The 25,282-nt window shown below is 41.2% G+C and overlaps 1 protein-coding gene across 1 annotated transcript in view; it reads right to left on the minus strand.

Moving 5' to 3' along the window:
* LOC126183253 (DNA repair protein RAD51 homolog 1) overlaps nucleotides 1-25,282 on the minus strand; it is an 88,642-nt gene that overhangs the window by 45,078 nt on the left and 18,282 nt on the right. The window contains exons 2-4 of the mRNA XM_049925072.1: nucleotides 11,022-11,159; nucleotides 7,360-7,569; nucleotides 6,918-7,126 (exon numbers count right to left, since the gene is read on the minus strand). Coding sequence (XP_049781029.1) covers nucleotides 6,918-7,126; nucleotides 7,360-7,569; nucleotides 11,022-11,159 — 557 coding nt within the window. The remainder of the gene's footprint in view (nucleotides 1-6,917; nucleotides 7,127-7,359; nucleotides 7,570-11,021; nucleotides 11,160-25,282) is intronic.

A 25,282-nucleotide genomic window follows, 5' to 3' on the forward strand; every position in this document is an offset into this window, starting at 1 on the left:
ACTTAGGGCTGGCAGGTGTAATTGTTGTAGCCGGTGGGAAGCGGCACATGCTGAAGGTGACATGAGGATGTGAACTGGGAGGGGATGATGGGATGGAGGAAGGGGCACTGTTCGCTGGAAGGTAGGGGATAATGGGTTACCCAAGATTAAAGCCAAGACAATTACTAGAGCAGAGGACGTGTGGTAAGAATAACTCCCATCTGCATAGTTCAAAGAAGCTGGTGGTGGAGGGATGGATCCAGATGGCTTGGATTGTGAAGCAGACATTGAAATAGAGTATGCTGTGCTCAACTGCATATTGTGCCACAAGGTGGTCACCTTCACTCGCAACAACAGTTTGGTGGTGGTCATCCATCCTGGTGGACAGCTGGCTGGTAGTTATACCAACATACAAGGCTATGCAGTGTTTGCAGCAAAGTTGGTATATGACATGGCTGCTTTCACAAGAGGCTGGGCCCCTGATGCGGTAGGATAAGCCTGTGACATGATAGAGTAGGATGTGCTGGGTGGGTGGATTGGGCGCAAAAGGTGAGAGGGGCATAGGGATGGACTAGGAAGCTGTGTAAGTTAAGTGGGCGATGGAACACCACTTTAGGAGGGGTAGGAAGGAACTAGGGTAAGATGTCCCTTGTCTGAGGAGAGATAATCAAAGCCCTGGCAAAGGATATGGTTCAGCTGTTCCAATCCATGGTGATATTAGACGACATGAAACGAGGATGGGGATGGGAGGCTTTGTAGCCAGTTCTCTGTGGTTGTGGGAGAATTGGGGTTGTGTGAGGACATGCCACTGGAAATCTATTTGTGGACTAGTTTTAGAGGGGGGGGGGGGGGGAGTATTGCGTATATGTGAAGGCCTTTGTGAGGCCTTCAGCATACTCAGCAAGGGAGTTCTCATCATTGCAGCTACATCATCAACAGGCAGCTAGGCAGTAAGGGAGGGATTTTTTTTATGTGGAAGAGATGGTAGCTGTCAAGATGCAAGTACTGTTTGTGGTTAGAAAGTTTAGGACAGCATTGTGAATGGAGCCATCAGTGAAATGGATGTCAATGTCCAGGAAGGTGACAAAGTTGGGTAAAGGAGGATCAGGTGAAGTAGATGAGCTTGTGAAATGGAAATGAGTGTACGGCATTGTGGGCCGGGAGTCCCCCATTAAGGGAAGTTCGGTCACCAAGGGCAAGTACTTCTTGCATTCGACGCCAAATTGGGCAACTTGCGTGTCAGAGATGGAGATGATATGATGATGAGGACAACACAACACCCAGTCCCTGAGCAGAGAAAATCTCCTGCCCCAGCTGGGAATCAAACCAGGATGCCTTAGCATGGCATTCAGTCATGCAGACCGCACAGCTAATGGGGGTGGACTGATCTTGTGAAGAAATGTGAATAGGGTGTCTTGGCCCTGAGTCCAAATCATGAAGATATCAATCAATCTGAAGCAGACTACTAGTTGGCCCACAATCATGTGGATGCCCTTGGTTGTGCCACAGATTTGTTTGTAAATCTCCCCTTCAAAGGAAAAATAGTTGTGGGTCAGGATATAGTTGATAAGGTGTAAAAGGAATGGGGTAGTGGGTTTGGAGTCTGAAGGACCTTGGGAGAGGTAGTGTTTGATAGTGGTAAGGCCATGAGCAGGAGGGATGTTGGTGCATAGGGAGGTGGCATCAACAGTAACGAATAGGGAACTGGAAGGTAAAGGCGTGGGGATGATGGAAAATTGGTGGCAGAAGTGGTTAGTATCATTGATGTGGGAGGCTAGGTTTCAGGCAATTGGTTAGAGGTGTTGCCAATGGGGACAGACTTATTTTTCTTCATGCAGGCACCTCGCAAAGCTTTCTCCCCAACAGTCTTGTGCCTTTAAATCAAAGGAAACAGGATATTATCACGAACAAATGATCCATGTTACATTTATGAAGTGGTTCGAAGGTTTCACTAATACCAATTTTTGAAAACCATCAACAGTTGTTCTAATACAACTCCTCGCCATTCACCTGTTGTTATTAAGGCATCTACCACGGAAATCTGAAAGGAGGAAATGATTGATTGGATTCAATGTCATAATGTTGATGTAAGCGCCGTCATTAAGAAGGTGAAGCTTATGGAAAAAATCTTGCTCCATAAGCGACAGTACCCCTTTACGAAATTGATGAACTAGCACAAGAAGCATGGGCAGACAGCCGTTACACTACCACCTTACCACTGCCATTTCAATCCAAAAGAATTAACATTGCCCAAATTAAAGGTTATGTCATCAGAAATAGTAATAAATTTATTCTATCTGCAGTCTAAGCATTCACAAGAGGAACTGTCGGGAATGTCACCTCTGAAGACTGGAGGAAAGCAGTTAAACATACACAGAGCATCATGGAAATAGTTTGGCAGAATCAAGCTCTTTTCCAAAATTCAGCAGAGGAGATGATAATTTCATTAAATGACAACAGTGACAGTCATAGCGACAAGAGTGACATCTGTGGAATTTTTCCATTATCCCTGTAGAAATAGAGCATAGGCAGATTCAGCTACATGTTTGGCATATAAAGTTTACATCTGTAAGTACCTGCATGACAAAATTATATAGCCATAAGTTATGAAATTTTAATACGAAGGCCTTAATACCAACTAATTCCAAAGGAAGTTTCTCTCAGGAATTCAGTCTGTAACACACAAAACAAACGTCACTGTTTACAATGCAACCGATTTAATACAGATGCCCTGTTATTTGCATCACTTTTCTTCTTTCTAAACAATAGATATTGCCTATTTAAGATAAGTGAGAAAAATGCTTAATCTTATTTTTGTTGTATTGGCATTAAGTAGGTGGATCTGAAAAATTAATAACAGTTTCATTACAAACCTATAGCGATCTGTTTCATGTATCAAAACCATAAGGGCACACAATTAGTAGTTGGTGTGTTGCGAGTGGACCATTGTGTGTCGTATTTATCTCAAATTATCTCCATTAGAGATCACCAACAGAGTTCTGGTTTCAGACATATGAAAAAATGATGTAATCTTAAGATTTTATTCACGTAATGTATTCACCTAATTTAGATAGCAAAAAAGGTTCCTGCATGACGAAAATTTAGTCATGATGAAATGCATACTGGGTGAGGTAGCATGGTGGTTAGCACACTGGACTCGCATTTGAGAGGATGACCGCTGAAACCCGCATCCGGCCATCCTGGTTTAGGTCTTCTGTGATTTCCCTAAATCGCTTCAGGCAAATGCTGGGATGGTTCCTTTGAAAGGGCATGGCTGGTTTCCTTCCCATCCCTTCCTAATTCACTGGGACCGATGGCATTGCTGTTTCGTCCCCTCCCCGAAATCAATCAACCAACGAAATCCATTTTCATAAACTGTCCACGTATCATCTCAATAATTTGTTGTTGCAGATAAAACTAAAAACAAAATATATTGTAACTGTTCCAGAACACAATGATACAAATTCCATATTCATAAAATGAGTGGTTTGACTGTTTGAGGAAGTTGAACGAAATGTAAGATTACATTATGTTCTGTGCAGGACATGGCAACTCTGGTTTGCACTCCACTCATGCCTGTCACAGAGTCAACACTACAGAAATTTCGAACAGACTATACAGAATATTCTACTCCACCCCCAAGCCACTACCATCCCAACCCCCTTGTCACAGGGATCACATCCATATAGCAGACCAAGGTGCAAGATCTGATCAATCCACACACGCAGCACTTCCTACTCCAGTCATGTCACAAGCTTATCCTACCCATTTGGAGGCCATGCCACCAAAAAGCAACCATATCATATACCAGCTCAGCTGAAAACACTGCACACCCTTTTATGTTGGTATGACTGCCAATCAGCTTTCTACCAGAATGAATGGCCAACGCCAAACTACTGTCAAGAACAAATTTGAGCAACCTGTAGCAAAACATGCTCAATTTCAATGGCTGCTACACAATCTGAACCATCTGAATCCTCCTCTCCATCACAGCTTCTCTGAACTACAAAAATGTAAGTTATCCTTAGAACACATCCTACGTTCCCGTGATCATCCTGGCCTCAATTTCAGGCAACTTACTACCCCCGCACTCTCCACCAAACAGTTCCCCTTCCTCCATCCCATCACCCCCTCCCAGTTCACATCCTCATGTCACCTTCAGATGTGAACTGCCATGTGCCGCTTCCCATCAGCTACAACAATTACACCTGCCAGCCCTACCTCTCGCATTCCCAGCTGGCTTCCTTCAGAACCGCTACCCACCCACCCACCCCCCAGCATTGACACTGTCAATTTAGCTGGTACTATGTACAGGCATAGGCACACGCGCATGCTCCTGTATATATTAATGCCAGAAGCTAGCAAGTTTTCCTTCTTATGTGCGTGCCTATCAACAACTCAAGCTGTTTCTTTTTGGTGAGTGGTCTCCTTTAACCATAAAGTATTTACAATGGAAGTAGTAACAGAAAGTCGCAGAATTCAAGCTTATGACAGTAAGAGGAAGAAACTACAAGCAGCCAGAGAGAGACCATGACATTGTACAGAATAGAGCTCCTTCAAATCAATCAAATGAATTGGTGATCAGAAGCCACTTTCATAGGGTGCTGAAACCTTCAGTCAGCTGAATACAAGTTTATATAAGCTATAAGCAAATCAGCTGATGGACTGGTAAACTGTCATTTGTTTCATTTTTCAAGCAATTCCAGACATAGATTTCAATTTCGATATAGATTATATGTTAGTACACTCCAGGGTTGGTTTCTTTTACAAATATCAAATCTTGCAAATATAGTGTAAGAATTATTGTTTTATTAATCTGTCTATCAAAACTTCATCTTACAAACAGTAGGGACTTGTGACACTAGGGCTTCGTAACATTGCCATTCACATTTACTAAATAAAAGGCAATGTTTATGTCACCTTGCTTAGTCACTTTAATGGCCATGAACTTCTTTAAGCATAATGAGACAATTTGTGGAAAACACATCAATGATTAGTGGACACTATGAAAATAACAAATAACTGCTGAAGACATTTGCAATTTTCTAAATATTTCTTTTTGCAACACTTGGCTTCAGTCTCTGCAATATAGTGTAGCAAAATGCACATATTCCTCATCTCTTTGTTGCAATGTAACATGTGGACAACAGAGTGGCTCTCTTGGTAAGAGCTCAAAACAACACTGCACATATCCAACAGTTCCCACTAACATCCCATACTCAACAAACAGCCCCATTTCACATGCAATAACAGAAAAACAGGTCATCACAAGGATGCAGGCATGTGAAGTGCTTTCCTTTATTTCCATTCTCATACAAAATATTTGCAACAGTGAAGAATCTCCCTGCATATTCTGCCAGCACATCTCCTTTGCACTTTCTTTTTAGAACCATTTGTTAGAACTAGAATGTCGAAAGAAAGATTACTTTTTTAATATCAAGGGACAACGAGCACATGCACTATATGCCAACATGCTAAGGGTTCTGAATATTTATCACATGTTCCCTCAGCAAATGTAAAGTACATTTACAAATGTTAGTAGTAGAAACAGTTTCTCCCTGTTTCCAAAGGAAAAAAAAAAGATAGAATCCAGTTCTATAGTTCTTTCTCAAGAAGGCTACTTTCGATTACTTCAAAATACAATATGATCATTCACATGTACATAGTGTGTTCCAGATCTGTTAGGACTATGGGTGTTAAAAATTAAAGTGATGGCTTATGTTCACAAAATCATTGTATTTATTCAAAATAGTCTCTCTCTAATCACTACACAACTGAAATCATCTTAAAATATTTTGAAATAGTGACTGTGTGGAAATGCATTTAGTAATGCAGACAATATTCGTGGAGTCCTTTAACTGCCTAGTAACAGTAGCGTTTCATTGCCAACTTCAATTTACGGAACAACCAGAAGTCAGCTGGGGCCAAATACAATGGGTGATTCAGGACTGCGTCCATTTGCTGGCACTCGATCTTCACTTTGTAGGCTGCGACATTGTCATGATGGAGTTACCAGGAACCCACCTCTTGGGATTCGGGACAAATTCAATGAATTCTCATTCACAAACCGTGGAGAACACTGAGATAACATTCAGAATTAATGGTTTGTCCTTCTGGTACAAACTCTTGCAAATGTTTCCTTTGGTATACAAGGAAAACTTTTAGCACTGTTTTCACAAAACTCTTCTGCAAGTGCACTTTCTTTGGTTTCTACTTATGTGGGCTTGTATTGGAAACACCATGTCTCATCGCCAGTTATAATCGATTTCATAAAATCAGTGGCACTTTGGGCTGCCTGTAACAGGCCTTTGCAGTGGTGGACTCTGCCATGTTTTTCATCATTTGAAACTGCCTGCACACAAACCACGCAGTTTCCTTTTGCCCAAATCTTCAATCAAAATTCCATGCATACTAGTTTTTGGTATTCTTGACAGCTTGTCAGTGAATAGTGCACAAATACATCTACCCGATGCAATGAATACAGCAACTTTTTGCACATTTTCATCTGTGAGACATGTTCATGGCTTTGATGCTCGTGGCACGGCCTTTATTTGCTCCCTGCAATCATGAAATATTGCATACCACTGAAAAACATTTGAATGACTTAAACAATCACTACCATAAACACTTTTTACCATATCAAATGTTTCGTTGCCTCATTTGCATAACTTAAACAAAAATGATGTTGCCTTGCTGCTCCACTGTCATTTTCCAAGTAGTGTCAGATAAGTATTGTTATATTCACAGCCAGGACACCTGCTGCAGCGATGCAAAGTCTTTGGCCTACTACATGGCTGCTGTTGAAATTTCCAAGGTTCATAACACCTCAATTCACCACAAGAGGGCATTGCAGTTTGGAATGTCACACGAGCAGTTCTAACAGAACTAGAACACACTATGTATGCTTACATTACAGAATTTCTCTCATTACTATGTACCTGGACTCTGCCATCATAGCTGATGCTTGAATTAAAAGTTGTGTCTGATGATCTGTATTGTATGCTCTTGCATATGCAACATTGTCAAGTACATCACTTCCAGATAACTTATATCGTTCTGAAACTGCAAGTAAACGCTCAGGTCGGAATGTACCTTCAGTATCAATGTACAAGCACTTGCCCTCTCCTCCACTTTGATCTATAGGAAGCTGCAAAGAGAATTGGGAAATATAAATGGCCAAGGCTGTAAGTAATCAAATGGTTCTCAAATGAATGAGATTTTCCTTAAACAAGTAAACACCAATACTAGAGCATTTTATTTTAAAAAGTATAATGTAAGCAAAAATTATGTGAAACTATGAATTATTCACTTTATAATTTACAAAATTTATTTACGCAATTCTTTATATTCACTGAGGCTTAGACATCTGTTACTACTCACCTGACATGTAACAGCTAATGTGTGACAAATTTGTGTTTTACCAGTTCGAAATTCACCAAATATTTCAGTGATGGAGCCTGTTTCTATTCCCCCACCAAGCAACTTATCTAGTTCCTTTGAACCAGTTGTAAGCTGTATTATTTCTGAACGTTTCTGATGAAACTCAGTTGCTGTTGTAAAGCCCATTGGTACTAGCTTAGAAGCTTCCAGCTGCAATATGCCAGTTTTATAGATTAATAACAAGGTATGAGTTTTGCAGATACTGATATGCAACAGTTGTTTCACAAGAAAATAAAAATTACAGCTCTTATCACCTAAGTGATGCATTATGGTTGTTACCAACACATACTCATTTTGAGGTGCATTTAGAGGTTCACTTCTATGGAGATTTAATTCGCATGTGAACTGCTGCATTTTTTGTGTTCATATGAAATGAAGAATCACTTACCGTCCTCACTGACCACTTGCAGTGGCAATTTTAAAGTAACACACAGTTTTACTCATCTAGATCTCAACAACCTGCCAAGCAACCTCAAATTGCTGATCAGCAGCAAATATTTCAATACTTATGTCACCTCATTGTGTTTTGCTCATTGATTTTCAGATGAAACGATACTAATTAAAAACAGTTAATAGTTTTTCATAGTATAGTATACAAGGTCAGTTCAAACTATCAACTACGTAAAAGACCTCTTCCATATACAGGGTGCCCCGAAATATTCAGGGATGTGACAGGAATGATCACTCAAAGCACAAATGTCTAGTAAACATGGGCTCTAATATGTATACCTTAAGAGTTAGAGCTTCATCTTTGGTACTGGTGAAATGAATATCTTCTATTGCGAGCTCTTTGCTTTCCATAATTTTTGAGATGGTAGTATGGACCAAGGTACAAAAAAAAAAAAAAAAGGGGGGGAAAAAAACATTAAACATGGACTCTAAAGTTCGTACATTAAAGAGCTGTGAGCATTTGTTGATCTTTGACACCGTGAAACTCATCTTTTCTGTTGAACAAATGCGAATAGCTCTTAAGGCATGCATTTTAAAGCCCATGTTTACACGACTTTTTGTTTCGTGTTTTAGTCCACATTATTTCCTCCTAAAATATGGAAAGCAAAGGCAAAGAGCTTTCAATATAAGAGATTTGTTTCACAGTATCAAAGATCATTCCTAACATATCCCTGAATGATGATTATTCCTCCTGGGACACACTGTACATTCCTGTATTTAACATTCACCTGAAAACAGGTAGCAACCAACACCCAAGCTGTTAACTGATAGTGGTCAAATCGAAGTGCCTCATATATGGGTCATCAGAAAGATCTTGGTACCAATTATGAACAAAATATTAATTGCACATAGCTCACTTAAATCTATGTTTCTTTCAAAGTACCCCCTCCCCCCACCTCCATCCACACATGTGAGTATATATCAGTGCAATTCTTCAAAACACCACAGTAATCATAAACAGAAGATACCTGTAGCTTCCACATCACATTTTCTGTAGGGGGGGAGGGGGGGGGGGGGGAAGAAGCCCCCTTTTTTTCACAAATGTTAATTACTAGATTAAAAAAACAGTTTTAGATGTCTAATGTAACATACTCATTTCTTTTTCTTATTAGATTGATAGTGATGTTTTGCTGAAATATATGTTGGCAATAAATTCTTACTAAAGGCATTGGTGGACCTATACCCATGATGTACGTATTTTCTATAACTGCTTCTTATCCATTTACTTGAATAACATATTTGAAAATGGTAGCAGTATTTTATTTGGATACAAAAAATAGGATAGCTCTGTAAAAATCATGATTCCTCATACATACTTATTTATAAGTAGAATATTAGTTTTGAATGTAACAATTAAATTGTGGAGGCAGCACTCAGGAATCAGTCTTATTATGGATCCAGAAGTATACAACACAATACGCGGTCAAAATCCAATGCAATATAACTGGCACATGTGATAGACCGAGTCAGGTTGCATTATTGCTGAATGTTTACTGGCTGATTACATGATTTAACAACTACAATGTTTCTGCAAGAGGTGGAAATGGGCAAGCACCACATCAAGTGTTGTCCTTACAATTTCTATAAAATCTTCACAAAACTGCTTATGCCATTTGAATGCTTGTAATTTTTTTCACTTTATCATCATTCATTTCCATTGTGACAAACAAGTATGTATGCTTGGTTGATGTCTTAATCCAGCATCATGCAAATTGTGTCTCAACTAGTGCTAGTTACTTGACAAGATCTTGTCTTAAGATGAGTGTTGTCAGAAGAATATTCCCGTTGACAATAAGTTGTCAGAAACTGTACATTGACTCCAGGTACATTTTTCACTCTACTAAACTATGTGATCAAAAGTATCCGGACACCTGGCTGAAAATGACGTACAAGTTCGTGGCATCCTCCATCGGTAATACTGGAATTCAATACGGTGTTGGCCCACCCTTAGCCTTGATGACAGCTTTCTTGGGGAATGGCAGTCCATTTTTCACAGAGTACTGCACTGAGGGGAGGTATCAATGTCGGCCGGTGAGGCCTGGCACGAAGTCGGCATTCCAAAACATCCCAAAGGTGTTCTATAGGATTCATGTCAGGACTCTGTGCAGGCCAGGAATGTTACTGTCATGTAACCACTCCACCACAGGCCAGGCATAACGAACAGGTTCTCAAACGTGTTGAAAGATGTGATCGCCATCTCCTAATTTCTCTTCAGCAGTGGGAAGCAATAAGGTGCTTAAAACATCAGTGTAGGCCAGTGCTGTGATAGTGCCATGCAAATTAACAAGAGGTGCAAGCCACCTCCATGAAAAACATGACCACACCATAACACCAACGTCTCCGAATTTTACTGTTGGCACTATGCACGCTGGCAGATGACGTTCACCGGGCATTCACCATACCCATACCCTGCCATCGGATCACCACACTGTGTACTGTGATTCATCACTCCACATAACGTTTTTACACTGTTCAGTCGTCCAATGTTTACGCTCCTTACACCAAGCGAAGCCTCGTTTGGCATTTACCAGCATGATTTGTGGCTTACGAGCAGCCACTCGACCATGAAATCCAATTTTACTCACCGCCTGCCCAACTGTCATAGTACTTGCAGTGGATCCTGATGCAGTTTGGAATTCCTGTGTGATGGTCTCGATAGATGTCTGCCTATTACACATTACTACCTTCTTCAACTGTCGGCGGTCTCTGTCAGTCAACAGACGATGCAGGCCTGTATGCGTTTGTGCTGTATGTGCCCCTTCATGTTTCCACTTCACTATCACATCGGAAACAGTGGACCTAGGGATGTTCAGGAGTGTGGAAATCTATCGTACAGACGTATGACACAAGTGACACCCAATCACGTGACCATGTTCGAAGTCTGTGAGTTCCGCGGAGTGCCCCATTCTGCTCTCTCGCAATGTCTAATGACTACTGAGGTCACTGATATAGAGTATCTGGCAGTAGGTGTCAGAACAATGCACCTAATACGAAAAATGTATGTTTTGGGGGGTGTCCAGATACTTTTGATCACATAGTGTAAGTATAAGTGAACATTTCTGTGGCAAAGATGTTACAGTACAGAATAAATGTAATAGTACTAAACCATCAGTATTTAAAACAACTGCAATGAAAACAACAGAACTACATACCAATAATTTATCAGCTTTAGCTTCACTTATGCCTTTAATTGCTAGCAGCTGTTTCTTAGGAGCAAATGCCACAGCTTCAACTGTATGAAATCCAGCTTCTTCCAGTTTTTTGACATCCGCAGCACTGATCCCATGTGCCTGTCAATTCAAGAATGATACCAATGATTGTCTTCCAGTAATAACAACACTATGAATTCGGATAAATTATTATTTACCACACACAAGAAGTGCAACAGACAGGCAAATTTAAAAGTAGACTGTTGGTTATAATAAGCTATTGGACAAATTCCTACATCAGATGAAGAAGCACAGACACACGCTAACTCATATATGCATAATTCACATATACATGGCCACTGCAAATTTCAGGTGCTGTCACCCCACTGGGGTGAGTAGCAATATCAGCTTGGGTAGCTAGCGGAGATACAGAACACGTGTGGGCCGGGTAGGTGGAGGAAAAGCTGGTATTACACTATCATATTTCTTTGTCAAAGTTGATACGTCAAACATTTATATCAAAGAAATTTGACAGTGTAATGGGGAACTATGTCAAATCTCAACTTTTGTCAAAGAAATATGATCAAATCTAGAATCCTGCCATAGATTTGATCATAAAAGTCATTTGTCTTCTGTTCACTGCAATGTGAAATGTAATTGCTTGGACCACTATATCTATTTGATGTGTCTGTAGTGTGTCTGTAAATGTGGCTTCTTCAAAGTTGGTGTATTCCTTCAACTCTCCTCAATACCCTTTTCTCGCCTAGGGTGTAGATGGAGGGTGAAAAAGGGGCACAATGCATGCTATTAATCGTATGGTGATGGGCGGGTGGAGTATGCTACAGACGGTTTCATATTTACAATCACAGCTACAGCCATCCATCTCCACACCTGGAAACATCCAGGCAGCTTTTCAGCAAGCCAGGATACAAGATGTGGCCATAATCTAAAATTTTAAAAAAATTATTAGCTTTCCATTCCATTCTGTCTACCCTTGAACTCTGGATGTCCCAAGTTAAAAAGTGCTCCATCTGTTTCATCTTTCTATTAATTTTGTTACTGTTGGAACGCTAATTTTATTAATTAAATTATTTAAAGATAAAATAGTTCTTATTGCCCATATAGTGTACTAAACATTTATTTAATCTTCAGATATTCTCCCTTCAGTGCTTTGTAAATCACTTCACATGTTTCTGGAATTATTTTGGTTACTGTACACTGTGGTATTCGAGTGCTGTATTGTAAACTAGAGTAGGTTTCTCCTGTTTTGAGAAACTGCAATATTTCGGTAAGTCTGTCTTCTGCACATATAGCATTTCTCAAGTGAGTATTCTGTTTTGTAACATGAGAAGCCACTTTACTGAGAAAATACTGAAATGCACTCCCATCCATTCGTAAGTAATTTATATAAGACTTGATGTCCTCCACTTGCAGCTCTGTTAACAAATTTTGTTGAATGGTATTATTATCTCGAAATTACCCATGGCTTCACCCTTGTATGTTTCCTTTCTTTTTGCTGCTTTTTCTTCTAAATGCACAAACAGTTCAACTGTAGTACAAGCAAATGCAGTTAAAAGCAACTGCAGCACATAATAACAACAAGTAGCTATTGTCCACCATCTTGAAATTAGACGGAAATTATGACAGCAGTGTAATACATCTTTTTAATGTCACATCAAAGAAATTTGATGAATATTTGATCATGAGCCTGTGTCAAAAAAAGGTTATGGTGTAATACCAGCCATAGCAAGGTAAGGGTGAGAGGAAGACACTAAGCTTGCCTGTGGCAGTGTACAGAGATGTGGTGGAGGCAGGATGGTAGCTGCTCTGTGCATCATTGGGAGAGCTGTGCTGGTGTGCTAGGTGTGGGGACAGGGAGGGGGGGGGGGGGCGCGCGATGACAGGTGTGTGTGTGTGTGTGTGTGTGTGTGTGTGTGTGTGTGTGTGTGTGTGTGTGTGTGGAAGCACAGAAATGGAAAGGACTAATCAGGACACTGGAGGACAGAAGGTGTGTGTGTGTGTGTGTGTGTGTGTGTGTGTGTGTGTGTGTGTGAGGCTGGATTGGAAGCAGGATAGAGGATAGAGGCAGTTTGGGGGGGGGGAGGGGGGGGGGGGGAGAACTTGTGAAGATGAGGCAAGCTGATAGTTGGGGATAAAAGATGCTGCAGGGAGAGTTCCCACCACTGTAATTCAAAAAATCAGCTGCTGTGCTGGTGGTGGTAAGAATCTAGATTACACAAGCCGTGGGTCAGTCATTAAGTCAAACACACAATGTTGTGCATCATGTTTGGTAACTCAGTGGTACAGCTGTCTCTTGGCCACAGTTTGGCAGTGGCCATTCACATAGACAGACAACTCATTAGTGGTTGCAGCCGGTCATTGTTCAATACTTTGCATGATATTTCAACTGGGCACCTGCCAGTCATCTTCAGGTGAGCCGTCGCAGACTGGCGAAAACGTCCTCCATTCCGCAATACATAGCGTACTGTGACTATTGTGCGCATGTGTCGAAAACTTGTGGAATAGCTGAACTGTCGCCCTCTGTGTTGCTGTTTGCTGCGGCCGTTGACGCACTCTGTCGTCTTCGATTAGAGAAAATCGTGGAGATGATGGGGTTCTACGCACTGTAGAGGTGGTAGCCGCTGTCACGGTTTAACAGATTTTCTGCCAGTAGTATTTCTACGTATTCTTTAATAATGCAGTCCCAGAAAGACGTTGCTGTGGACAAAATCATTGTTTTCTCATACTCCATTGAATGTCCAGTAGAAATACAATGTTCAGCAATAGCGGACTTGCTTGGCTGCAAGAGGCTGGTGTAATGTTGATGTTCAGTGCAGCGTTCTTTCATGGTGCATGTGGTTTGACCTATGTAAGCCATACCACAATGGCATGGTATCTTGTAAATTCCGGCCTTTCGTAGTAACAGATTGTCCTTAACTGATCCCACAAGGTCCGCAATCTTCGATGGTGGGCAGAAAACCACTTTTACCTGAAATTTTCAGAGGATTCTTGCTATTTTAAACGAAGTGTTCTCAACAAAAGGAAGACAGGAAAAGATTGTTCCGACATGTTCTCCTCTTTATTCACTTCCTGCTTCTTAGTCTTACCTGTTAGTGCCCCGTTAATCTGCCGCATGGAATACCCATTTTTTCTGAATACTGTCTTCAGATGGGCAAGTTCTTGAGGTAAGCTATCTGGATCAGAGACAGTATGAGCTCTATGAACAAGTGTTTTAAGCAAACTCATGGTTTGCGATGGGTAATGGCAACTCGATGCTTGCAGATACAAATCAGTATGAGTGGGTTTCTGGTAAACTGAATGCCCTAGAGAACCATCATTCTTCCTTCGAACCAGGACATCCAAGAAAGGCAAACAACCATCTTTCTCTATTTCCATGGTGAACCGGATGTTGCTATGAATGGAGTTGAGTTGATGTAGAAACTCCATTAATTTATCTTCTCCATGAGGCCACACTATGGAAGTGTCATCCACATACCTCCAAAAAACTGTTGGTTTCAGGGCAGCTGATTCAAGTGCTCTCTCCTCAAAATCCTCCATAAAAAGGTTGGCCACCAAAGTTCCTCTTGCAGATTCTTTGACACTGATTGGTAACATGTTTCCTGTTGATATCATTGCTTTGTTCAGGCACCCTCTTTCCTCAACTTATTTTATGTTTAATCAAGAATATTTTGAACAGACTGACGGTGTCGCCATGGGTAGCCCCGTCTCCTTTGGTGCTATCGGGGTGGGGGGGGGGGGTGTGTTATCATGCCACAGACTGTTTTAATCACTTTAGTCGGTATCCCATCCCACCCAGCAGAGTTTTTTATTTTTTAATGATAATATAACATTTTCCACATCCTTTATTGCAATTTTTTTTAAATCTGTAAGATACTCAGCTTCTTGGTGGATTCCAAAGGGATTTAATTTACTCTGATACTCCGCTGCATCAAGATCTGACTTTGCCACTTTTATAAAGAATTTATTTACACACTCTGATATTTGAGCAAAGTTTACACTAAAGCTATCATATACTTTAATCCTAGATATTTCATTACTACTCACTCTAACACCTATCTCTGATTTGACAACTGACCACACTGCTTTTGTTTTACTTTTATGTTGTACGATGAACTTCTTGTTTGCCATTTCTTTGGCTTCCTTCAGAACTTTTTTAAATATAGTTTCATAATGACAAACATACTCAGTAAAAAGCCTGTTTTTATTATATTTCAATTCATTGCGGAGGTTGTTCTTCCTGGCACTAGACATTTTTATACCCAGATAATCGATTTAAGTTTATTAGTCATTTTGTTGCATATAGTTCTAAATGGGAAAGTTTCATTAAATATTTCAAGAAAGCTACTTAAAAAATCATTAAAGTTAATATTACTCGCAATATAGCTGCAGTAAGGACATTCAACCACTCTTAACTTATTTCTAAATGTGACAATTTTTTTCATTGAAGTTCCTTTTCATATTTTTGGTCATTAAACGAATAAAGCAGAGTGGTCAGAGATTCCTAAAACAACGTAAAATTTATAAAAATCTTCAAATACATAATTTTTTAGAATATTATCAGTACAGGTAGCTGACTGTGCATTTACTCTAGTGGGTTGCATGAAGTTTATTTTGAAGCCAAAGTTTTTTATTAAGTCAGTGAATATGGAAACGTCATTGCTTTCAACTATGATATTAATATTGACATCAGCAGCTATTACTCTCTCTTTCCTTTCTTCTTTACTGAGCTTTACAAGCAGGCAATAAAATTTCACCAGAAAAGCTTCAATTGTAGCTTTCTCTGGTACTCTACATATAGAAACTACTATGGCATTTATGTCCCTCAACTCGATACAGCAGCTTTCAAATATACACTCTTCATTTCTTAATATATAGAATGAGTAAGTATGCAAGTGCCTCCATATGATTTCTCTCGTCTACAAAACCTATTGGTTAATTCGAAATTTTCAATTTTATTAAGAATTTTAATGTTTTCAGAAGTAAGCCAATGTTCATTTAGGCAAATCACCTTGATATTTCTACATTCAGATAAAATAATTTGTAATTTGTCCACTTTATGACTTTTGTTTGAAAAGTCGGCCCTTACACCATTTATATTGAAGTGCATTATGTAGGAACATTCTTTTTATTTATGGTCTCAAGCATACTCTTTCTTGGGTACCGTTTCAGTCTTACCGCTTTCATTACCAAACACCATTTCTCATCCCCATCACTTCTTATAAGTTTCCCCTATTTTGCAGAACTTTGCATGTATCAGCAAACATTTTACTGAACATTTTTAATCCTAATTTATTTTAATGCAGACCACCTTTATCCAAACATTTATTGCTTAAGAATTTATTCAGATTTATAAACACAGCACCTAGCTCGTAACAGTTTTTGTTTAAATCACAGTTTATTCTCTCAATATATCGATCACTGACTGATCTTCTGTAGATAATACAACTCACCACAATTCTAGAGGTTTTGTAAAGGTTACTCGCAGATCGAATTAAATTTCTTGTTTCACTTACACTTTCCTCTTCAGTGCTGCTTCTAAGAGAATTTGTACCAGCATGGATGAAGACTCCCTTATAATTCTTCCGAGATGCCTCTGCTGAACCATCCTGCAAGCTATATATGTTGCTAAATTGTTTCTTCAACTGGTGGGTCATGATTCCTGGACGAACTTCTATTGTGGAATTTGGCACTACCACATTTCTCAGCAGAGAGTTGCCTATGACAAGGTTCACACTTGTCCACTTGTATTTATTTTCAGTTCTTGTGATTCCTGCACAAGTTTCTTCCTTAGGTGCAGCAGCCCGTTATTTGTACAATTCCAACCGATTTTGAGGTTATTTTCATCTATCGACTCTGCTGTTATGTAAAAACATTTTTTCCTGCATTTCAGGTCACAATTTTCTTGCTTCTGCACTATTAATGCGTCTTTTAAGGCATCAATGTTGCTACAAAGCACTTTAATAAATTATTCCTGCGAACTCGCTGTGGAAGCTAGTTTTTGTTTTTGCATCCTGTAAACAGTCAAGGCATGACCAATGCATACCATCGCTAATAAATTTTAGGCATATTTTCACATACCTTCCATGCAGCCACATGTTGCACGTCATGCACAGAATTCCTTTTACAACTCATTTCTGACACTTTTTACACATTGAATTATTTAACTTTTACTATTTATGATCACTTTTTAGTGGGTACCGTCTTGTCTAACCCTAATTCCCCAAAGCTTGTTCGCATGAATGGAGGTCCAGTGGTGATGCCAATGTGACACCACTTGCTGACAGACGGCAACACAAAGATCGTCAGAGGGAATAGAACCAGCGGGCCGAGGTGCGAGGACAGTAGCCTTGGCAGCAGCACCAGTGGCCTCGTTTCCCATTAGACTGACGTGACCAGTAACCGATATAAACATCACAGTAGCTCCATCAAGAGTAAGCAAGTGACAGCTTTCCTGGACCAGTAGCACTGAGGGATAGGTGGTGTACAGCACACATAGGCTCTGAAGGGCACAGAGAGAGAAGGGAGCAGATGACGCAATTGAAAAACCTGTGTCAGTGGAGATACTGCTTGGCCTGATACAGGGCGAAGAGCTCTGATGTAAATACTGAGCGGTGTTCGAAAAGCCGATACCAAAAATAAGTGGTGTCAATGAAGAAGGCACACTCGGCACCAGGATCAGTCCAAGACCCAGCAGTGGACACAAAGGTACTATTGCAATGTTCCAAACAAAGGTTGTGAAACTTATGGCAACAGAGCAAGGCTGGAGTAGTGTCCTTAGGAAGTGAATGAAGGGCAAGGTGAACATGGACCTCAGCACGAATCCAAAGAGGTGAAGGGTTTACACACATCAGTAAAGTGGCAAGTAGTGTGAAGTTAAGCTGCCAGAGCAAGAGGGACACGTCCCACACCAGCGATCAAAGGAGTCATTGCAGAAGAAGGCACAGCGTAGGTGAGCAGGCATGGCAGACAAACGGCATGCGTATCTGCAGAGGACTATGTCACAGCGGTACGACAGTGTTAGTTCAGTAGCTTCTGCATACAGACTCTCAACCAGGCTATTGTAAAAGGCGCCATGGCCAAACAGATGCCGCGATGGTGGAAAGTATTGAGACAGTGTAAAAGGGACAAACATGCAGGCGCATAAATGAAACATCTATAGTCTGGTTTTGAATGGACAAGTGACCGGTACAAAGGGAGGAGGGTGGTCCAATGTGCTCCCCAGGAAGTACTGCTAAGGAAACACATAACATTGAGGGCCCGCATACAGAGAGCAGCCAGGTAACACATCAGAGGACCAAGAAAGTTTCCTACCAAGTACGAACCCCAGGAATTTCGTAGTTTCAACAAATGGAAGAGCAACAGGTGCAAGATGTAAATACATTGGAGGAAACCAACAGCATCACTAGAAATTCATGCAAACGGTTTTGTCAGTTGAAAAGAAAAAGCCACCGTCGATGCTCCATGGCTAAAGACAATCAAGACATCGCTGAAAACATGGCTCAAGGAGACAAGTCCATGGAGAACTCCAATAGATCACAAAATCGTCAATGAAAACAGAGCGAGAGATGCATGGTGGGAGACAAGCCACAGTAGGGTTAATGGCAATAGCAAAGAGGACGACGCTCAGGACAGAACACCGAGGCACTCCGTTTTCCTGGATAAAGGTGTCCAACGAGGTAGAACCCACACGTGCCTTGAAAATTCAGTGTTTTAAAAATTCCTGAAGGAAATGGGGCATGGGGCCATGGAAGCCCCACGTGTAGAGAATACAGACGATACCAATACTCCAGCAAGTGTCATAGGATTTCTCCAAATCAAAAAATACGGCCACAGTCTGGTATTTCCACAGAAAACCATTCATGAGATGTGTTGACAAAGTGATGAGACGGTCAACTGCAGAACGGCACACTCAAAAGCAACACTGTGTAGTGGTTAGTAAATTGGTATGAATCATACGTTCCATCACCTTGCAATCACAGCTGGTGAGAGAAATGGGGCAATAACTACACTCATGCTCATAAATTAAGGTAATGCTGATACATGGTGAAACAACACTCTGTTGGGTGGTTTGCAGGTTCAAATCACCTAGGGGTATGACCATGCGCTGCATTTGAGCTGCGGTCATCTGGCAGCAGTCCACATACACAGAGGTGTGTTGGTGCATGTCAGAGTACAGTGCAGCGAGTAAGTGTGCAGATGTTATCAGATGTGCTAATGGTGACTGTGTGTTGAAAATGGCTCAAAGAACACACATTGTTGATGTTATAAGGTGCAGAATACTAGGGCGACTGGACGCATGTCAAACACAGCAGGTAGTATCACGGAACCTCCGTGTGCCACAAAGTGTGATCTCAAGATTATGGCAACGATTCCAGCAGACAAGAAACGTGTCCAGGCACTACAGTACAGGACGTCCACAGTGTACAACACCACAAGAAGACCAATATCTCACCATCAATGCCCGGAGACGGTCACAGAGTACTGCAGGTAGCCTTGCTCGGGACCTTACTGCAGCCACTGGAACAGTTGTATCCAGACACACAGTTTACAGACAACTGAACAGACATGGTTTATTCGCCCTGAGACCTGCAAGGCGCATTCCACCGAGCCCTGGTCACAGGAGAGCCCATAAAGCCTGGTGTCAAGAACACAGTACATAGTCATTGACACAGTGGTCCCAGGTTATGTTCACAGACAAGTCCAAATATAGTCTGAACAGTGATTCTCGCTGGGTTTTCATCTGGCGCGAACCAGGAACCAGATACCAACCCCATAATGTCCTTGAAAGGGACCTGTATGGAGGTCGTGGTTTGATGGTGTGGGGTGGGATTGTGATTGGTGCATGTACACCCCCGCTTGTCTTCGACAGAGGAACTGTAACAGGTCAGGTGTACCGGGACGTCATTTTGAACCAGTATGTCCGCGTTTTCAGGGGTGCAGTGGGTCCCACCTTCCTTCTGATGGATGATAACGCATAGCCTCACTGAGCTGCCATCATGGAGGAGTACCTTGAAACAGAAGATATCACCCGAATGGAGTGACCTGCCTGTTCTCCAGACCTAATCCCCATCGAGCACGTCTGGGATGCTCTCGGTCGACGTATCACTGCACGTCTTCAAACCCCTAAGACAATTCAGGAGCTCCAACAATCACTGGTGCAAGAATGGGAGGCTATACCCCAGCAGCTGCTCGACCACCTGATCCAGAGTGTGCCAACCTGATGTGCGGCCTGTGTAGGTGTGCATGGTGATCATATCCCATATTGATGTTGGGGTACATGCGCAGGAAACTGTGGCGTTTCGTAGCACATGTGTTTCGGGACGGTTTTCTCAACTTATCAGCAATACCGTGGACCTATAGATCTGTGTCGTGTGTGTTCCCTATGTGCCTATGCTATTAGCGCCAGTTTCGTGTAGTGGCACATTGTGTGGCACCACATTCTGCAGTTATCCTTAATTTATGAGCATGAGTGTAGAAGGAAGGTGTTTGTCCTTACCAGGCTTGAGTATGGTTATGACAGTGGCTTCACGCCAGTCTAGGAAACATGCCCTCTGCCCAGGTGCAATTGTATGTATGAAGGAGAAAGTGCTTGCCCTCAAAGCAACATCTGAATATGAATATCATCTGGCCCTGGGGCGGGAATCGAGTTGAAGCAAGAGCATGATCTAGCTCCCTAATAGTAAAGGCGGCAATATAGCAGAGAAGAGAAGGGTATCACCCGAGACTCCTCCAGCAGGGTGCTACTGGGTGGAGCTCGAAATCTCGACAAAATAGCGGCCCAAGGTGCTGGAGATAGCAATACAGTCTGCTGTGTCATAATCTGCTGCTGTCAGGCTGGAAATTGTGGAGAGGATCTTGGTCCCAGAGAGCTGTCAGAGGTAGGCCCACACGATGGAAAAGGGAGTTGAACTGTTAAAGCGGAGTTAGAATGTAAATAAAAGTTTTTCACATTTTTGGATTTTTATCTCATTATAAAATTGCAATTTTCTGCTCCAGTCCAGAATCCTTGAATCATTACACCAACAACCTGAAAACAGCTTTTGCATCCCGTAACTACCCTCCCGACCTGGTACAGAAGCAAATAACCAGAGCCACTTCCTCATCTCCTCAAACCCGGAACCTTCCACAGAAGAACCCCAAAAGTGCCCCACTTGTGACAGGATACTTTCAGGGACTGGATCAGATTCTGAATGTGACTCTCCAGCAGGGATACGACTTCCTCAAATTCTGCCCTGAAATGAGATCCATCCTTCATGAAATCCTCCCCACTCCACCAAGAGTGTCTTTCCGCCGTCCACCTAACCTTCGTAACCTCTTAGTTCATCCCCATGAAATCCCCAAACCACCTTCCCTACCCTCTGGCTCCTACCCCTGTAACCGCCCCCGGTGTAAAACCTGTCCCATGCACCCTCCCACCACCACCTATTCCAGTCCTGTAACCCGGAAGGTGTACACGATCAAAGGCAGAGCCACGTGTGAAAGCACCCACGTGATTTACCAACTGACCTGCCTACACTGTGAAGCGTTCTATGTGGGAATGACCAGCAACAAACTGTCCATTCGCATGAATGGACACAGGCAGACAGTGTTTGTTGGTAATGAGGATCACCCTGTGGCTAAACATGCCTTGGTGCACGGCCAGCACATCTTGGCACAGTGTTACACCGTCCGGGTTATCTGGATACTTCCCACTAACACCAACCTGTCTGAACTCCGGAGATGGGAACTTGCCCTTCAGCATATCCTCTCTTCTCGCTACCCGCCAGGCCTCAATCTCCGCTAATTTCTAATTTCAATCTGCCGCCGCTCATATCTCACCTGTCTTTCAACATCATCTTTGCCTCTGTACTTCCGTCCCGACTGACATCTCTGCCCAAACTCTTTGCCTTTACAAATGTCTGCTTGTGTCTGTGTATATGCTGATGGATATGTGTGTGTGTGTGCGCGCGAGTGTATACCTGTCCTTTTTCCCCCTAAGGTAAGTCTTTCCGCTCCCGGGATTGGAATGACTCCTTACCCTCTCCCTTAAAACCCATATCCTTTTGTGTTTCCTTCTCCTTCCCTCTTTCCTGACGAGGCAACCGTTGGTTGCGAAAGCTAGATTTTTGTGTGTATGTTTGTGTTTGTTTGTGTGTCTATCAACCTGCCAGCGCTTTTGTTTGGTAAGTCTCATCATCTTTCTTTCAAATATATTTTTCCCACGTGGAATGTTTCCCTCTATTATATTCAAATGATATGTATATATACTTATAATCTCACATGGGAAGTATTTTATTTTATTTCTTTAAATATAATCTACACTGGTTGCAAATGTTAAAATTTTTAAGTGCACTACTTCAAGATCTAATAAAATCGGTAATTTTTTATACAGAAGGCTGTGGATTGCTGTGTTATAAAGGTTAAATTAGGCTATGTGTTTGTATCGTTTCACAGTATAAACACGCATAGTATGTCAAGGTGCTAACGTTTTTCTGAGTAAAAGTGATGATTAGATTGGTAAATCTCTCAAAAAGTAAAGTATGATGCTAAAACGAATAATACCGAGGATTTGTTGAAAATGGAGCAGGCAGTACGAGCTAGCTTCTTCCACAGACTGTCAACTGATGGAAAACCAGTACACCACCTTTGCCCTCCTGGACCTGATTCACGGTGCAATTACCGCAATACCCAGTACTCAAACAGTTCATACAGCCATAAACATTCCATCCCAGCAGCAGCCATGGATGTCATAAAACCTATTTACAGAGACCTGGCAAATCCTGAATTACTGAAGAAGTGTCTGCATGGTCAGACTCAAAATCCCAATGAGTCATTCAATAATCTTATATGGACTCGCTTACCAAAAAACATTTTTGTTGGAATGAAGATACTCAAGTTGGGAGGGGGGAGCAGTGATGCTGTTATTGCTTTTAATGATGGCAACATTGGTAAGGTGAAAGTGCTACAGCATATGGGAATTAATCCTGGAGCAAACTGCATCAGAGATCTTAAACAGATGGACAAGTTTCGCTTTTATCAAAGCAGAGTATGCAGCACAGTTGGCCACTAAGGAGTCCAGAAAGAAGAAGAAAAAGATCAAGAGGATGATATACAGTATGGTGCAGGGTGTTTCTGAGTGACGAAAAATAAAAAATAAAGCATAGTTTAAGTGAGTTACAGTCTTTCGAAACTTTAGAAGCCATTCCTGAAAATTTACATTTTCTGTTGCATTTTCCCCTAAATCTCAGAAACCACTTTGAGTAGAGTATTCTACTTCTCAGGGAGTAACAACATTTTTGCAGAGTATAGCTGGAGACATCAGTGCATTAATACGGTTTCTGTTGTAACTGGAACGCATGTCTGAAAAATTTTTCCTGCCGGCACACTCAAAAATTTCTGTGCTGGTAGGTTCACCTATAAGCTGCAACTTCTGGAAATTAAATCTACCAACACAAAAGAAAAGCAGTGGATTTTACTTCCTCTCAATAATTCCATGAGACTTAAAACACTCAGTTTAAAAGACTTTGACAATAGCTTCAGTATTCCGAGGAGTTAATTTTGTTTGGATCTCAACAGACATTTCGATACAGTCTACCCTTCCTTATTTTGTAATGCTATGCCTTTCATGTCTGCATGCTTGATGCAATAAATATCTTCGGTAGTCAGTCGTACTTCACCTTATACCATTCATCTAGAATATGAAATTAGCAAGTCCTGTTATCTTACGATATGTCTCATTAAACTTTTGTTTCTTCCACTACAGGATGTTTTCCTTCTTTGCTGTTTTACACACAACCTTTTCATTACAGAATTGTATTTCAATGCTAACTTACAATATTTGTTTGATAGTTGTAAGCAGTCAGGCATCAAGCAACTATTTGTTTATTTTTTTGAACTGTGGACCCATATTCAAAGAAAATCAATTTAAATAGGAATTTTTTCTATAGTGCAACTTTTCTCAGGCTGCCATATTTTATCCTTTTATGTACGCAAACAATTTGAAAAAAAATCATTTTCAGTCATGGATCAATTCTTGTGGTCTTTGGGCAACATACTGGTATAATGCAGATCTCCACAGTAGTGTACCAAGCTTTCATAAAATATTTCATTCGTTACTTTTACTATGACCTTTGAACAAGCTTGGTGTACAAAATCTTGTTGTTTATCAGTTCAGCTGTCTTTCATAACACTTATTTTTTATTCATCTATATTTTAGATGAGTTCTTCACTAAGTATCCAATTCCTCCCATTTAAAGGTTTTCCAGCACATTTCTTACCATGCACCACAGAGGTCATGTCCCCAGTAAAATATCAATAATAGATATATTAACATGAAAACTGTTTCAATATGGTCCAATCTTTCTTGACTTTGCACTTTTATTACTGCCCCTGATTACTTCTATGTACTACAGTCAGTCATCTAATACAACACCACAACCTGTTGTGACAAAAGACATGGGAAACCTCCTTATATCTTGTTGAACCTCCTTTTGTTCAGTATAGTGCAGCAACTTGACATAGTATGGACTCAACAAGTCGTCAGAAGTCCCTTGCGGAAATATTGAGCCATGCTGCCTTTACAGCCATACGTAATTATGAAAGTGTTCCAGTGCAGCACTTCGTACACGAATCAACCTCTTCAATATGTACCATAGATGGTTAGATTCATATCGAGCGATCTGGGTGGCCAAATCATTCATTCAAACTGTCCAGAAGTTCTTCAAACCAACTGTGAAAAATTGTGACCCTGAGATGTGGGACATTGTCATTTGTAAAAATTCCATCATTATTTTGGAATACGAAGCCCACGAATGGCTGCAAATGGTCTGCAAGTAGCCGAATACAACTACTTCCAGCCAACGGTCAGTTCAATCAGACCAGATGATCCAGTCAATTCCAAGCAAACACAGCTCACATCATTATGGTGTCACCACCAGCTTCCACAGTGCCTTGTTGACAGTTTGAGTCCATGGCTTTGTGAGGTCTGTGCCATACTTGAACCCTACCATCAGCTCTTACCAACTGAAATCTGGAATCCGCTGACCAGGATAGGGTTTTCCAGTCATCTAGGGTCCAACTGATATGGTCACAAGCCCAGGAGAGGCGCGGAAGGCAAGTTTATGGTGTCAGCAAAGGCACTCGTGTTTGTCGTCTGCTGCCATAGCCCATTAATGCCAAATTTTGCTGTGCTGTCATAACAGATACATTCATCCTACATCCTACATTGATTTCTGCAGTTTCACACAATGTTGCTCATCTGTTAA

Source organism: Schistocerca cancellata, chromosome 1 (assembly GCF_023864275.1).
Source record: "Schistocerca cancellata isolate TAMUIC-IGC-003103 chromosome 1, iqSchCanc2.1, whole genome shotgun sequence".
Classification (NCBI taxonomy): domain Eukaryota; kingdom Metazoa; phylum Arthropoda; class Insecta; order Orthoptera; family Acrididae; genus Schistocerca; species Schistocerca cancellata.